Source organism: Orcinus orca, chromosome 9, assembly GCF_937001465.1.
Source record: "Orcinus orca chromosome 9, mOrcOrc1.1, whole genome shotgun sequence".
NCBI classification, from domain to species: Eukaryota; Metazoa; Chordata; class Mammalia; order Artiodactyla; family Delphinidae; genus Orcinus; species Orcinus orca.
In genome coordinates, this window is record NC_064567.1 from 26,970,544 (window position 1) to 26,982,689 (window position 12,146).

General features: G+C 40.8%; 1 protein-coding gene across 3 annotated transcripts in view; it reads left to right on the forward strand.

Annotated features, from left to right (window-relative positions):
• The first annotated feature begins 4,184 nt into the window (after positions 1-4,184).
• The window catches only part of WASL (WASP like actin nucleation promoting factor), a 71,148-nt gene continuing 63,186 nt past the window's right edge, over positions 4,185-12,146 (forward strand). For all 3 annotated transcript variants that reach the window (XM_049714564.1, XM_049714563.1, XM_004265492.3), the window contains exon 1: positions 4,185-4,482. In XM_049714564.1, the coding sequence (XP_049570521.1) occupies positions 4,366-4,482 (117 nt within the window). In that variant the 5' untranslated portion in view covers positions 4,185-4,365. The remainder of the gene's footprint in view (positions 4,483-12,146) is intronic.

The following is a 12,146-nucleotide window of genomic DNA, read 5'->3' on the forward strand; positions in this document are numbered from 1 at the left end:
ATAACATACATATTTCAAATAATTTCTTGAATAAAGCTATGTATTAGGTATGTGGAGACTAGTGGTACTGGCCATATAGTGGTAGTAACTATCACTGGTAATTCACTAGCACGATTAAGAATTCAGTTTTCCACTAAGACCAATAAGAAATCAGAATGTGTTGTAAATAAGCTGTCTATTTCTAAAAAAGTAAGCCCCAGAGAGGCTTGTACTCAAAATGAATTTAAAAGGGAGAGGGAGCGGAATATCGTTTGCTAGCTTACTTTTCAAGATTTTAGTTGATGAAAAATAAAACATTTAACTTGGGAGGACAAGGACAAATTCTCTTAAACATTTCTATATGCAACATTCGCATAAACGTGCAGAGATATTTTACAAGGCGAATATTCTAAACCCATGGCACTTGGAGGTTGCGTGTGGGAAGTGACACTCACCACTCCTGCAGCAGCCAGGTTTGCTGTTGTTCTGTCTCTACAACTCAGCTCTGCCATGGGAAAGCAGCAAGTCAGGATTGGTAATTATGACTACAATGGCTGTTGAATGTCACAGATCCCTGTGTGCAGCTACCTCTACATTCCCCTACAAGGAAGGGTGTCATTCCATTTTTAAATGATTAACATTAGCAAGGGGAACAGGGTGCTTCAGAGGACTTGTAACAGTACATAAACAATGATATTTGTAAAGGAGAAAAGTGGATTAACAGAGCACTAGGACAGGAGAAATTGGCAAAGTATAACAATAACGGCAGGGAATGCATCTGAAAAAAATGCCTTCATTTCCGTAAATAAGCTACCCTAATGTTTTCTGTTAAAATGAGGACTTTACCTTAAAGGATTATAGCAAAGAGAGAAGAAAATAAAAGACCTAAAATAGATTCTAAGTGAGTCAAGGAAAGTCAATAGGAAAAATTAAACATGAATTGCCTTATTCTGAGTGATATCCATAGACATTTTAAGACAGCTTATGCATTTTATACCTACAGGAAGATAGAATCCCTACAGTCTTCTTCACCTAGCTTACAAACTTCAAGATACTTAGTTGAAGGGAAATAGAATCCTTCTTATTTCCTGGATCAAATCCAGTCTCTCAAACTGGGTAAAAAGAATTTGAGATAAGAAAATAACTTGCCAAAGAAAACAGAGAGAAGGTTGTCTTGTGTTCTGCCAAATAAAGGATATGCTCTCAAGAATCAAAGGAAGAAGGGGACTTGCTAAAACCTTTCAAACAAATACAGCTGGTACTGCTTGGTCTCAGGATGATCATGGAAAAATAGAATCCTTGTATGCATGGTAAGGCAGGAAAATCCAAATATTGCTTGTTCACATGTTCATGAGAGTAAGGAAGTCCTATTGCCAATGCAATGTTCACGCTTACATTTCTCACAATTTAAGAATTAAGAACAAAAAGCTGGAAAAAGCCTAGAGAAAAGCAAAAACGACAATGAAGGGGTAGAAAATAAGAACCTAAATTGCAATTCTGTGGACAAAACCATATTTAAAATTTTGAGGAAAAGTTAAAGACATGTTTTGGGCTTGAGACAAAAGCCTATGGTCGTTATAATTTCCCATCCTCATTTCTAAAGAAAAAAGAACAAGGGCAAAAGAGTCAGAAAATTGCATTTAGAAATAGATAAGTTGTTGAAAATTTCCTGAAAGAAAAAAAATCAATTAAAACATAAATAGTCTAGACTAACAACAGGTTGTGAAAGGATTGGAACCCAACAGTTGTCAGCACGGGACAGATTCTTCAACTCATAGCTATTGTCCATTCAACTATCCTCCTATAGCTTCTTTTTTCAGTCCTTTTCCACATCTCTCTCTCCTATCTTCAAAATAGTTTGGTAGTCTGCAACGTTTAAAAGCTGGCATTCTGGCATAAAAATTGCTATCTTTCAGTTTTTATTAGAAATTAATATGATTCTGTCTCTAGATTGATAGTTTCAAAAAGTTTTGTAATTTCAGCATACTGGGACACATAAACCTATGTGACATAACATATAGCCTAACTAGAAATTCTGCTAACAAAGAAATTATGCCCCAAATTCACCACTATCTATCTGAAGAACTATATAGAGTCCCAAATACGAAGGACAATTTTCAAAGTAGCATGCTTAGATACGACCAAGGTAAAAGTACACATTTCAGCTCAACGCTTGCTCCCTTAGCTAAGGGAAGGCAGAGCAGACCACAGGCAAGGATGGTCAATGACAGGACAAATAGTATTTAAGTAACCACTCTGTATCAGGTATTTTACACGTTATCTTGGTAAATTTTGTAACTTTGAAGTATGTTGAATTATCTGTTTATGCTACACCTTTATTAAACAGAAATTATTTTCACTTTATGGATGAGGAAACAAACTCAGAATAGCAACTTGGCCAAAGTCCGTAAGGTTAGAATGACAGAATAAGAACTCCAACTTAGGCCTATCTGAAGCCTATACTTCTGTTACTATCCTGGTTCACAGGTTTGAAAATATTACGGAACTAATCTCTACTTCTCAAGAATTGGTAATGCTTTCCACTATCACTGTGGCTTTTATATATAGGAACCTCACTTTTTTATTTTTTTGCGGTACGCGGGCCTCTCACTGTTGTGGCCTCTCCCGTTGCGGAGCACAGGCTCCCTACCCGCAGGCTCAGCGGCCATGGCTCACGGGCCCAGCCGTTCCGCGGCATATGGCATCTTCCCGGACTGGGGCACGAACCCCTGTCCCCTGCATCGGCAGGCGGACTCTCAACCACTGCGCCACCAGGGAAGCCCAAATTTTTTATATTTTTAAAGTGTATTGATAATGGTTTAGCAATCTGTTTAGTACATCCAAGATTTGTACTGGGAGCTTTCAGAAATATTAAAATCAAATAGTTTTACCAAATTTCATTTGGCAAAGGACAGATGTCCTAAGTTTAATATAGGTAACTCTTTTGTTTTAACCGAATAGCAAGCAAACATGATGGTAAAGTTTATGCAATAAATGCTAATTTGTTTAAAGTGGAGATGCTTATTTATAATTCACAGCAGTGGGTATTATTTATCATTTACATATTCCAAAACTTGGTTTTAATACAGCTGTCTAGTATTTAATTTACTGAACAAAGGGGGTTATCCTAGGTGGCTTTCAGTATTCTGAGACATACAAAAAAAAAACAAAAACAAAAAAACTCCTGAGATCTATAAGTTCTAAGGATTAAATCACAATATGTATTTCCCTGGGTGACACCCCAAAATGGGCACATTCATTTTGGATAAAGAGAACACAAAGTCTTTGGGGTTTGAGAGAAAGAAAAAGACGAGAGGGGGGAAAAAAGAAATATTTTTTAATTCACAAAACAAGGGGGGGAAATGTGTGGAGGACCGTTCGAGAAGAGGCTGAACTGAAATGTTACAAACACATTTGTCCTACGAGACACACCAGCGGGCGGTAGAAATCTTTTCTAAGTGCGTCTGCTTTCTCGGAACATCCATCAGCAAGATCTCTGTTTCAGAATTCTGGGAGAGACCTGGTCCTTCACTCCCACTCCCACTGCTGAAGTCTGGACAAACTCTGAGAAACCGTAGGCACCTGCGGCTCTGACGGAACCAGCGAGGAGCACGGGGGAGCGCGTCCCTTCTCCCATTTTCCGTCTGCAGATTCCAGACCTTTCTGACAAGCGGCGTGAACGTCCGGCTGTCGCGCCCCAGAAATGCGACCTCGTCCGCGGAAGATGACCTGGGTCTGCACTGAAGCTCCGCAAAGGTGTGCGTCAGCATAAGAGAGACGGGCAGCTCGGCCACGGAGACCTGACGCCTCCTCCCTCCAGGGCTCTGCCAGCGGAAAACACCCGAGAAAGGAGCCCAGACCCGGGAGCCCGCGCCTGACCCGCAGCCCCGCATCCTGCCGCCCCTCGGCCGGAAGGGGGTGTGGCCTCGGTCCGGCGCGGCGAAGCCAGCCGCGACGTGGGGGGGGGGGGTCCTCCCGGGGCCGCAGACGCGCGTTTCCGGCGCGCTCCCCCGCGTCTTGCGTCCTGTGGTCTCGCCCGTCCCCGCTGCCATGTTGAATTGTGCGGCCGCCGCCGCTGCTGCAGCCGCCGCCGCCGCCGCGGAAGGAGGGTTGGAGGAGGAGTTGGGAGTTTAGCGCAGTCGCCGGAGTGCGAAGACAACGAGCCTCCGGCCAGAGCCTGGGCCGGCCGGAGCTGGGAGCTTCCCTTTCTCAGCGCGGCCCGCCGTCGACTCCTCCTTCCCGTGGCCTCCTCCCCGCGCCGGCGGAGCTGCGAGATGCTGCGCCTCTGATTACCCTCCTCCCGCCCCTGTCACCGAGAAAGGGGACGAGCGCTCGCCCACTCGCTGGAGGAGACTGCCCTGGCCTCCCTACCCCGCCGGCGAAACCATGAGCTCCGGCCAGCAGCAGCCGCCGCCGCCGCGGAGGGTCACTAACGTGGGGTCCCTGCTGCTCACCCCGCAGGAGAACGAGTCCCTCTTCACCTTCCTGGGCAAGAAATGTGTGGTCAGTGGCCGAGACCCGCGTCGCCGCCCCCGACCTTACCTCACGGGCCCGGGCTGGAGGGCCGGGAAGTGGGAGTGGGGAAGGAGGCGGGAGCGGCGCGGGTGGGCGGTGGTGCTGCCGGCCAGGCCTCCCGTCGGCCCCGGCCCCGCGTCGGCCCTCCGGCCCCGCGTCGGCCCTCCGGCCCGGCTTCCTGGGTGCGGGCCGGCGCGGCCGGACGCCGCCTCCCGGACCTGCCCGGGGAGCACGCAGGGAAGTGTCACCTCCGCAGGCTTGCCCTGGAGCCCTGCTCGGTCGGACCCGGGTCCGTGCCCTTGCTGCTGATTCAGACTTTACTGTCAGGCCTCACGGGGATTTTCTTCTTGCCCGAGCTGCTTGATCTTAGTAACTGGGCCCCTGGACTGGCCCTCGCTTCTCCACCTACAGCCGATCTGGGGGCGCCTTCCTTCACAATGCCAGAGGTTTCAGGAGTGGGTCGGTCGGGGACCGAGGCCCAAATATGAATGAATCGGACCATAAGGTGGTTTTTTAATCTCCTTTGAGGATCTTCATTCCTTTGAGGAATGAAGTCGAGTGCGTCTGTTCAGAATGAGGGCAGGAAATGCTACTGCTCCCTATTGCAGAGAAACGAGGTTTATTTCTCCAGCGGTCTCGCCCAGGCCTGGTTTTTCTCTCCTCTCCACTGTTTTTTGATTTTGGGGTTTTTTTGGTTGTTTTCTTTTCTTTCTTTCTTTCCATTGGTGGGAGATGTTGCTCTCCCACACCAAGCGCAGAGGAACCGCAGTCTCCAGCAGTTCTTGGCCTTTGGGGGTCTGAGAATGGTTCTTAGGTTGGTGCAGTGCGGCCTGGTCCAAGCCCCGATGGCCGGTTGGGAGCGAGCAGCTCTGCTGTGGGAAGGGGAATGTGTGTTGTTGACGGAAGCGTTCATTACACGGGCCGCTGGCACTTCTGCGGGTGGGGAGGTTCTGCTCTGCGGGGTAGGCCTCGTTAGGCTGCATCTTACTGCGCTGGCTGGGTTGAACTGTGGTTGAGTTTGTTGGAACGCTGTTTGGGTCCCTTTCTCCCCCCTTTACTGCTTAACACCTGCGGAGTATGTGCCACTGGAACCCGGGAAGCACCGAGTGAAATGCCAACAGGGCTGTACCTTTTACAGCTTTTCTTAGTAGTGCTAAGTGTGTCAAACCAGACTCCACCTGCCTGTTTGAGAAGTTGGGATTAGACAGGTTCTGGGAAGTTACCAGATTAATTGTTAATTTTCTAGGAGTTTACCCTTTGTATCCTGTGCCATCCAGTAGGAGATTGAATCATTACATTCAGTTCAGATGTGTTTCAGATTTCAGAAGTTAGACCTGATTAGAAGAATAAAATGAGGGGGGTGGCTTAAAATGAGAACTGGGGGAAACAACTGTAAGGGCAGTCAAGCCCTTTACTCCCCACACACACTTTTTAAACCAATGAGAAAACTGAGCCAGTGAGCCCGAAGTCACCCAGCAATTTAGTAATGTAACCAGAACTAGAAAACCAGGACTCCTGATGCCTACTCTGTTGTACTTTCCACTACATCATGTTGTTTTAGAAGAGTTTTTTTTCTTACTTGTTATTGACTTATTTAAAAGTGGTATGAAAGGAATAGTAACTTCTATTTTTCATCAGAAACTGATATAATTAAAGTGTAAGACTCTTAAAGCAGCACTAATTTTTGAATATTTTCAACTTAGGAAAATCTTCAGTACTTTAAAAATGACATTATTTAAAGTTTGTGGGTTTACCACTTTTGTTGTGTAATCTGTATCAGAAAGCAAGTAGTTGTACCGTGTGTAACCTACCAGACGCATTAACTTTAAGCAGGAAGGACATTACATTTATACCCAAGTATACTGACTAATTGTGCTGTGCTTACCTGTAATGTTTACTGGTTTCAAAAAAATGACTGATGTGGAAGAATACAGCGATAGATAGAGAATGAATTTCTGTCATTTAAAACCACACTGTTGTAGTTACCTGCTCTTGTGGTGTGAAATGGTTGCGGAAATTAACTTTAATATTTGAAGTCTCCAATTACAGAGTAAAGAATGATATGTTAATTTTCTGGAACAATCCTTTTTTTTTCCTTTGCTGACTATGCAGCTTTTTGTACAATACTGAAATACATGGTCTCATTAAAAAAAAAAAATGAAGCAATGAGATTTATAGGTCAAACCAAATTTGTTTAGCAAGATGTATTCAGAACTCTATCTAAGAATTCAGGAAATGAAACAGGAGTAGTTGTAGTTCCAGCTCTCAAGGAGTTTCATTCCTTCTTTCACTCAGCAAATATGTATTGAGTAGCTAAATGTTGAGGTCAAAATCAGGGTTGATGCCTGCACTAAGGGAGCTTACTATATCTAAAAAGAGAAACAAATGTGTAAACTGATGAGTATGTCAATACTTCAGAGTGATGTGCAAGAGGCTGCATGTCACAATGGAAAATCCTGTATCCTGGCTTTGTAATCAGCAGATCAGGGTTTAAACTCACATGGTCACTTTGGACAAGTTTCTTAAGCCCCCTGTCCTAGTATTGGTTTCTCTTTTCTAAAATAAGGATACTATCTCTTGGGGTGGCTGTGTGGATTAGAAGGACTATATGTGTAGATGCTATTATTTTTATAAAAGTTTAGGAGATCAGAAGAGAGGATGAGTAAACGCTTTTTAGAATGGTCAGTACCTGAACATTTAAGATTAGTAGGTATAGTCGTCATCGGGTGCTCAAGTCCCTTGCAGTCAGCCCTCCATGTCCAGAGATTTGGAGGGCCAACTACCCCCCAGGTTGATGAGAGGTATGAAACAGCTTGGGAAGTCAGGGGACCTCCTAATAGTATGTTATGGAGCAAGAAGGGGTCTCAAGTTTAGGTATACATTGGAATCATTGGGGAGATTATTACAAATGCATATGGCTAGGCCAAATTCCTAGATAATATTCAAATTCATTGAGTCTGAGGTGTAACTTGGACATTTCTATTTTTAGCAAGCTTAATAGAAGTCTCCAACTTATATCACAGTTTGAGAACCACTGCTAAAATCCACTGTTTTCTAATAGGGTAATTCTGAAGCACTTTGGAAATGTTAATAGGTTTTCCCTCAATCTTTGGTCCATAAACTCTTTCAGGACAGCATTTCTCTAACCCCTTCAGATAACAATGTGTATTTCATAGGTGTAAGAGATGCAGTTGAGGAAGTATTGCACTAGTTAGTGGGGTACCACAAGATCAGATTTGACTTTTAGAAAGTTTGGGGAGAAAGGTAGAGGCACTCTATTATAGAAGGTGGATTGAGGGTTGTTAGATTGGAGGCAAAGGAGATCAGATATGTGTTTACAATCACCTGCATGAAATATGATGAGGGTATGAATTAAAGCAGTGCTAGTGGGGTAAAGGAGCAAAAGACTCCAGTAGGATTTCATCCCCCTTAGGTAGAGGGCATGAAGGAAGGGAACTGGGGAAAAGTCAGGTACAAAACCACCAGCAGAAAAAGTATGCAGAAACAGGCATGTGTCACTAGATGTAAATATGCCTAGATGTTAATGAAACTCTAGGTTGCTGATTGTTTTCATGGAGGAGGTGAATTTTCAGTAAAGCTATAGTTTTACCACAGTTTTTAAAAATAGATTTTGAAAAAGTTGAGGTTCATTTAAAGTTATATGTAAATATATGTTATGTAATTTTACATAAAGTTAATAGTTCTGCTGCAATTTATTAGCTGGTGGTATTTTCTTAGAACAATTAAGAAGGGTTAGAAACAAGATTACTAGGTCTAGTTTTGTAGTTAGTTCTGTTGCCTTTCATGTGTGTGATTTAACTTATTTTCTGTAAAGAGTATATCCATCTTGCCAAGAAAAGTTAAATATATACATCCCTGAATAAGTAAGAAATTAAGGATTGGGAGAAAACAAAACCTTATACTATCCCTCTGGTCCAGATGGATTGGGGTTAGAAATGTTAACTATTACCATTCCCTGCATACTCACTTGGTTTGTTTCAGGATTTAGTGATATTTAAGAAGGCATTTTTATTAACTAAGTTTAATTTTTATTTTCTTTAGTTCCTCAGCACTTGTTTTAAACTTGCTTAAAGTCTTTAGTTTTTTGTTTGTTTTCTCACCCTATATATAATTCTGGGAGATTAGACCTTATGCCTACATAGTCTTCTATAATTTTTATAATAACCAGCATACAGATCACTGAATACTTACTGATTGCATAATTATGATAGCTAACTTGTTTACTCCTTAGGAGTTCATTCAGCATTTCTCATTGCTTGATCAGGTTGTTAAAACCTTCAGTTTCTAATACAGATGGTATCTGGACTTCAGTCTTCATTTATTAGGAGAACAAAGTGGTTTAATTCTTCTGCTGAACTAATGTAGTTGGTAGCAGTAGCTGTGCAACATTTGTTTCTGTGCTAAATTCTTAAATAGGTTTAGAGAGAGAGGTGCCTATGAGGGATGATTGTCTTGATGAAGCCCTAAATTGAGGCGGTCCCGGAGGGAAGTTAGTGCTGGGAATGTATTTCACCTTGAGTGATATTTAAGGAGAAAAAAAAAGGTAAAAATTCACAGGATTTGGAATAGACAAAGACATGAAGGCAACCTAGGCTAGTGAATATGGAAAAGGTGAGTACAAAAGTGAGTGTCATACGGGGTGAACTATAAGCACAGGAGATTTAGAAGAATCCAGCAGATCTGGGTTTATATATCCTTTTTTTTAATTATTCTTATCTCTATAGTATAGTCATATTTCTTAACAAGTATGAGCCTTAGTGTCTAGATTTGTAAAATGGACTTAGTCAAGGATTTCAGAGAATAATGCAATAATGTGTGTAAAGCTGTTAGAACGCCGGCCACTTACAAAGTGTTCTGGGAGTTGGAGAAGCATGTGAAAGAATGTTGTCATTAATACTATTCACTACTTGGTTTAGATTTCTTGTTACTGGCAGAGAGGTTTTAAAGTAAAATCTTGAACTGTATATTGTATTTGTTTTGATTTAGGTAAATTAATTCTAACATTTTGGCTTAAAGTCAGTACATTATAGAGTATGTAAATTAAGAGTTAAGCAGCAGCTGGAACAAATCTCTTTGGGGAATTTCTGGGCAGCCTAAGCCCCTCTGGCTGCTGACCGGAAAGGAAAAAAGGGATACTGGTATAAGAGTTAGGAGTTCCTGGGTTTTAGTCCATGCTCTGCCACCAATTAATTGTGAATGTGAACAGGTATCTACCTTCCTGAACCTCACTTTCCTGGTCTGAAAAGGAGTGGTTGGACAGGTAACACCACAGTCTTTCCACCTTTAATGTTCTACCACTCTAAATGTTCTAGTTGCCAGGGACTCTAGCAGGGAAAGAACAGAGCTTCTGTTAACCTTGGAATATGTGTGTTTTGCTCAGTGGAGACAAAGATAGTATATATCTAAGTGCAAGGTAGATAATCTACAGTCATTTCACTGCAGATTCCCATTTCTAACTCACCTTTTTCTTAGCATCATAATTTGATAGATATTTTACCGTAGAAAAACCAGCGTAAACAGAATTAAAAAGCATTAGTAATAGAATAATAAGCTCTCACTAACTTTGAATTATTATTTATTCTAATTACAAGGAATTTTTGGCTTATTATAAGTATGCCTTTTAATTAAGATGGAGTTATTTTAAAGAGTTCCTCTTTTGTTAACCAGTTCCGTCTAGAACCTCATTTCTTGCATGAAACTTTATTAGTGATATGATAGTTTGGTGCTTTTATTGCTTATTATCTAAGGTTAAAAATAAGTTTTTTTTTTTAAGTTTTTAGTTTTAAGTGTTAGACTCAGTAGTTATAGTGAACTGACTTGGTTATTTTAGAATGATTAAAAGTTGAGGTTTAGAAGAGCAGATGGAGTTCAGCTTCATTATAAATTATTCTGTCTGAGAGTCATAGCTTTGATCCAACAGATAAGAACTCAGCATTATTAATAGAGTTCACTTTCATTGTAAAGGTTCTGGAAGCAAAACAAGTTTATACACTCTTCTCCAGAGTAATCTAATATATATTGTTAACTGTAAATAAAATTCTTATTGCTGTATAACTGAACAATCTAGTATTTTTTAAAGTATTGTTTACTAATTAGAAGACATTTGGCATATTTAACTATATTCATAAATGTAGTGTAACAAAAATGTATTGTTTTTCTTTATTGTATCAGTATTCTTGGAAATAGAGGATTACATCACTATAGTATTAATATAAGAGAGTGGAATTATTAGAAAACATCAGTTTCCCTTTGGAGTTAATGTGTTGTAAAGGACTTTATGACCCCTTATTTATTTAGAAAAGCATCTTTTAAAAAAATTATTTATTTATTTGGCTGCGCCGGGGCTTAGTTGCAGCATGCGGGATTTTCACTTGCGGCATGCGGAATCTAGTTCCCTGACCAGGATGGAACCCGGGCCCCCTGTACGGAGCATGGCGTCTTAACCACTGGACCACCAGGGAAGTCCCTATTACCCTTTTTTTTTTAAAGAAACCAAATAACCGGTGTAATGTTGAAGAGGTGAATCTAGAAGAACTCCCTTTAGAAAATAAAATCAAATGAAAGATTTGTAGTAACTTCATATTTCAATTACTATGACTATCTGTTAGTTTAATTGTTCTCTATGTCCTTGGTTCCTCTGCCATGATGATTTGGCTTTTTAACTTATTTTTTACTTGACCTGAAGATTACTATAGAAATCTGTCTCTATAAAAGGAGTACTCATTAAAGACCAGATAAATTGAAACAAAAGGAAATGCGAAAGACATCTGGGAATATAAAATGCTGTTAAAAATATGAGGAGATCGAAATTATCATCAGACAAATACACAGTAACTTTAGGACAATGAAATATTTTAAAGTTTGATTTTAAAGTTAAACTTTCATATTAAACTTGGAGAAGCTAAAATTATCTAGTGTTTTTAAGTATTAAAATAGAGGTGAAGTTGTTTATCATTTTTTTTGGTTCCAAAATAAAAAATTTTAAGTGAAATTCTCCCTCCAGTAAGGTGAATACTTTTGTTGCCATAAAAATATCAGAGGATACCTAAATACCTAAGAAATATTAATAGTAGTAAAGGAGCTTATTGATTTGTATGCAGTGCATGAAGCTAATCAAATGATTTCCTCTATTCTTATTAATAAAATATAGTCATGATCAAGAATTGAGGATTTGCTGAGTACATAACACCTTCCCGGTATCTTGGACTACATGGAAAGGGTAGGGAAGATTTAGTCCTTACCCCTCAGTTGTTCACTAAGCCAGGGAAGACAAAAATTATGCATGTAAAGATAGTTTTACAAGCCAGCATATAATAAAGTTTTGAATAATAGGAGAGATAGGTGTATCACTGTGGGTTTTAATACATCATTGTGGGGTTTGAGCATGAGAACCTTAAATGGCCTACAGAATTTATGTCAGAATAAGGAAGTAGCCCACTTCAAGTGTAGGAAAATGTGTGAGCAACTTAGGAGTAGAAAATTTTCATGGAGTGTTCTGCAACACTGAATAGACTGACTTGGCTAGAACTGAGAATGGTATTTGCTTGAGGAGATAGTGAATGATAAGTTCGAAAGATAAATTGAGGCCAGATTTTAGAAGACCTTGAACGTCAAACCTAGGGATTGAGCTT